Source organism: Cynara cardunculus (assembly GCF_001531365.2).
Source record: "Cynara cardunculus var. scolymus isolate 2C chromosome LG 4, CcrdV1, whole genome shotgun sequence".
Lineage (NCBI taxonomy): Eukaryota > Viridiplantae > Streptophyta > Magnoliopsida > Asterales > Asteraceae > Cynara > Cynara cardunculus.
In genome coordinates this window covers 15,071,585-15,075,703 of record NC_037531.1, presented here as the reverse complement: position 1 = coordinate 15,075,703, position 4,119 = coordinate 15,071,585, and the positions used below count along the sequence as shown (strand labels likewise).

General features: G+C 36.9%; 1 protein-coding gene across 1 annotated transcript; it reads left to right on the top strand.

Moving 5' to 3' along the window:
• The first annotated feature begins 333 nt into the window (after positions 1-333).
• On the top strand, positions 334-1,806 carry LOC112511534 (uncharacterized acetyltransferase At3g50280-like). Its single transcript, XM_025117196.1, has one exon. The coding sequence runs from the start codon at positions 364-366 to the stop codon at positions 1,726-1,728; it is 1,365 nt and encodes a 454-aa protein (XP_024972964.1). The 5' UTR covers positions 334-363; the 3' UTR covers positions 1,729-1,806.
• Positions 1,807-4,119: the final 2,313 nt, after the last annotated feature.

Below are 4,119 nucleotides of genomic sequence, written 5' to 3'. Positions count from 1 at the left end.
AAAAATATCATATATACATGGATAACCTATAAATAGATGAGTTCACGGAACATTTTTTAAAATATTTCTATAAAATAACTAATACGATATTTTATTTAAAGATCAATTTAAAACCCTTGTTGAAACATCCAAAAACATTTTATAAACCTATTATAACATTTTTAAATAGAACACTTTATACTATAGTCTATAAATTTAAGTTTTATGAATTATTTCATCCGTCAAATTTCATGTAACTATTAACCAGCAAACGCAACCCGCCTCATCCTGTGCTTATTAATATGATGATAACCAACCCATTTGGCATTGAACCGCCATAGCATTTTGATCTGAGCTTCAGGCCTTCACCTTCAGCTTCCTTCAATGAAGTCTCCAAGTGTTGAAATCATCTCAGATGTTTTCATCAAACCAAAATTAGTATCAGAAGAAGCCAAGAAACCCATTTACTTCTCGCCATGGGATTTACTTCTGTTTAATATACATTACATCCAAAAGGGTTTACTTTTCCGGTTACCCGAAAATCTAGATTTCTCCATCGCCACCTTCCTGGAAGACCTCAAAGACTCTCTCTCCGTCACACTGACTCATTTTCACCCACTCGCCGCCCGTTTTGCCACCGTTAAACGACAAAATCCACCTTCTTTGGTCCTCTTCTTGAATCATGAGAACAGTCCTGGAGCAAGATTCATTCATTCAACTGTCGATTTGAGGGTGGCGGATGTTATTGAACCGACGGATGTACCGTTGATTGTTCAATCGTTTTTCGACCACCACGATGTTATCGCTCACGATGGTCACCAACTGTCGTTGCTGTCGATTCAGGTGACGGAACTCATCGATGGAATCTTCATCGGTTGCTCCATTAATCATATGGTAGTTGATGGAACCTCCTACTGGCATTTCTTTAACTCCTGGTCCGAAGTTTTCAGATCAAAAACACAAAACGGACATTTAACTCCCGTCTCGCGTCCTCCCATTCTCGAAAGATGGATTCCGGCAGGATCCGACCCGATTATCAGCCTCCCGTTTGCAGATGACTGTGAACTCATCGACAGATACCGTCAACCTTTTTTAAGAGAAAGAATATTTCATTTTTCTTCGAATTCTCTCTCTAAGCTCAAAGCGAAAGTGAACTCAGACTGCAATACAACCAAGATTTCCACGTTGCAGGGGCTCTCCGCCCTTGTGTGGCGGTGTGTAACACGTGCCCGGCGGTCACCGGCAGATCAAGAAACCGGCTGCAGATTGGCCGTGAACAACAGGAGCAGAATTCTCCCGCCGGTGTCTGAAAGCTACTTCGGTAACATGGTCTCCATTGTGACAGGAAAAACAACGGCGGGGGAGTTGCTGGATCAGAGCATCGGGAGGGCGGCGTGGCGGTTGCACGAGGCGGTGGTGAACCATGGTGATAAAGCGATCAAGGGATTTGTTGATTCGTGGTTAAAGAAGCCGTTTGTGTTTAAACTGAGTCAGTTTCTTGATCCCAATGTGGTGCATATGGGGAGCTCGCCAAGATTTGATATGTATGGGAACGAGTTCGGGTTGGGGAAAGGAGTGGCGGTTATGAGTGGGTATGCTAATAAGTTTGACGGCAAGATGACGCTATACCCTGGCCGGGAGGGCGGAGGAAGCATGGACTTGGAAGTCTGCTTGTTGCCGGAAAACATGGCTGCTTTTGAATGTGATGATGAATTCATGAGTGTTGTTAACGGAGAAAAACCCATTTGAAACACCATTAACCCATGTAATAAAACATTACCACCTTCAGTTTTATGGGCTTCAATAAAAATATAATCGTTTTCAGTTTGCAGTACGTTGGCGGTTTACTTGTTTCCTTACTTTTCAAACCATTATACAAACCCTACAAAGTTCGTTCAATCAATTATAGTTTTAAACGATGAAGATGTGTTATAAAAAGATAGAGGGATGAATGGAGTTTATAACTATGTTTTTTATCATGATAAACTTTGAGATGTATCCTTTAGTTTTATAAAGTTTTAAAGAACACCTTTAAGTTGAATAATTTATAACAGAAGACCTCAAAATTTCATAAATTGCAATCAAGTTCGAGTCGAGTTTAGTTTTTAACTACTTGCATGTTTTCGAGTCATGTCTAGTTCAAGCTCGAGAAATGACTATCAACTTCGAGTCGAGTATATCAATACTCGAGCTCGTCTTGCATCATTTAGACCCCTATTTAGAACCACGCAACAACCTATTTTCTTCCTTGATACTACCGGTTCGCAAGAGGAATGGGTCGTAGTGATTTTGTACATATTACATGATGCTAACGCAGATTTGAGTTTATAAGACTGACTATTTTATTCGATTTCCAATGTTTTACAACCTTGTTGGTTATAAAACTTCAAATTTAGTTTGAACAAGGTGAAAAGAGAATGGGGCAATGAGTAATTTGTATCTTTTCTTATCTACACCTCAAATATTTGTGCGGAGACAAAGTGGTAGGGGTGTAAACAATACGAGACAATTCGTGAGCTACTCGAGATTGAGTCGGTTAGAGCTCGGTCAACACTCGACTCGAATAGGCTTGGCTCGAACTCGAGCTCAACTCGACATATTAACGAGTCGGGTCAAGCTATCAAATACCCGACTCGAAAAGCTTGTGAGATACTCGATTATTTTATATACAATTAGTTTTAAAATATAATCAGTTTTTATGATAAAATTTGTAAAATATAAATAATAAAAATGTCTTATACTTTCAGATATTTAAACAAAATTATACATTTTTATTATAAAAATTAATCAATTATTTTTTTAATTAGAATCACAATAAAAAAAACCCGATGGACTTAGGTGGCGTTTGTTTTTTAAGAGGTACTGAAGTCTGAAGTCTGAATTCACTTCTGAATTTTAAGAGGTGGTTCTGAAGTCTGAAATCTGAATCAGTTAGACTGTTTGTTTTTACGTCTGAAGTCTGAAATCTGAATCAGTCAGACTATTTGTTTTTACGTCTGAAATTTGAATCAATATAAACACGAACAATCGTGAGCTGTTGACATCGAGAGCATTCGAGAGATCTCTTGGACGGAGAGGCAGACAAAAAATCCTGAGCTGTTGACATCGAGAGCTAAGTGCGAGACCTTGAAATCGAGAGCTGAGAGCGAGATGGTGATGGAAGAGCGAGATGGAGATGGAGAAATCGAGAGTTGAGAGCGAGATGGAGATGGAGATGGAGAAATCGAGAGTTGAGAGCGAGATGGAGATGGAGATGGGATGCGGCTCTGAAATTGATTTCAGACATAGGATTCCCACTTAATTTTAAGAGGACGGTAAGAGGTAAAAAAGCTCTTAATTTAAAAAAAAACAAACAGTCTGAAATCACTTATGTCTGACCGATTAAGAGTTAAGAGGCAATTAAGTGAAAATTTTAAAAAACAAACAGGCCCTTAGAGTTTTCATGACAACAATGGTTCGATTAATGATCTAATGATGTAATCTTGAAAATACTTAAAAATACTACAATTCAGGTATGCATTCATTTTTATTTTTGTTGGGATTTTAGAATTTTGTTTTTTACTTTTCTTTTCTATAATTTTACTAAGTTTTCTCAATGAAATGGAGAGTTTGTTCTTGACAACACTTTTAGAGTTTTCATGACAACAATGGTTCGATTAATGGTCTGATGATAGAATCTTGAAAATACTACAACTTATGGTATAGCCTCAACAAACTTCAACATATCTTTTTCTATAATTTTCCTAAGATTTTTTTTGTTAGAAATTTTCAAGTATATTTTGAGAAAACTAATGTATGTATGCATTCCTTTTGAATTTTGTTGAGATTTAAAAGTTTTTTTTTTTGTTACAATTTTTAATGTAGCATTACCAAACTTCAACATGTCCTTTTTTAATGGTTACATTTTTTTCAGGTTTATTTCGAGATTATTAATCCGAGTATGCAATTCTTCTTATTTTTGTTGGGATTTTAGAGTTTTTTTAACTATAAATCTCCACACACACACATATATATATATATATATATATATATATATAGAGAGAGAGAGAGAGAGAGAGAGAGATGTTGGTTCAAATACTAACCCATTTTTGTGTGTTAACTATGCTAACCAACATCAACCAATCATGTTTCATCTTTTAG

Excerpts from the sequence above, each read along its gene's own strand:
- LOC112511534 (XM_025117196.1), top strand. The coding sequence starts at position 364 with ATGAAGTCTCCAAGTGTTGAAATCATCTCAGATGTTTTCATCAAACCA.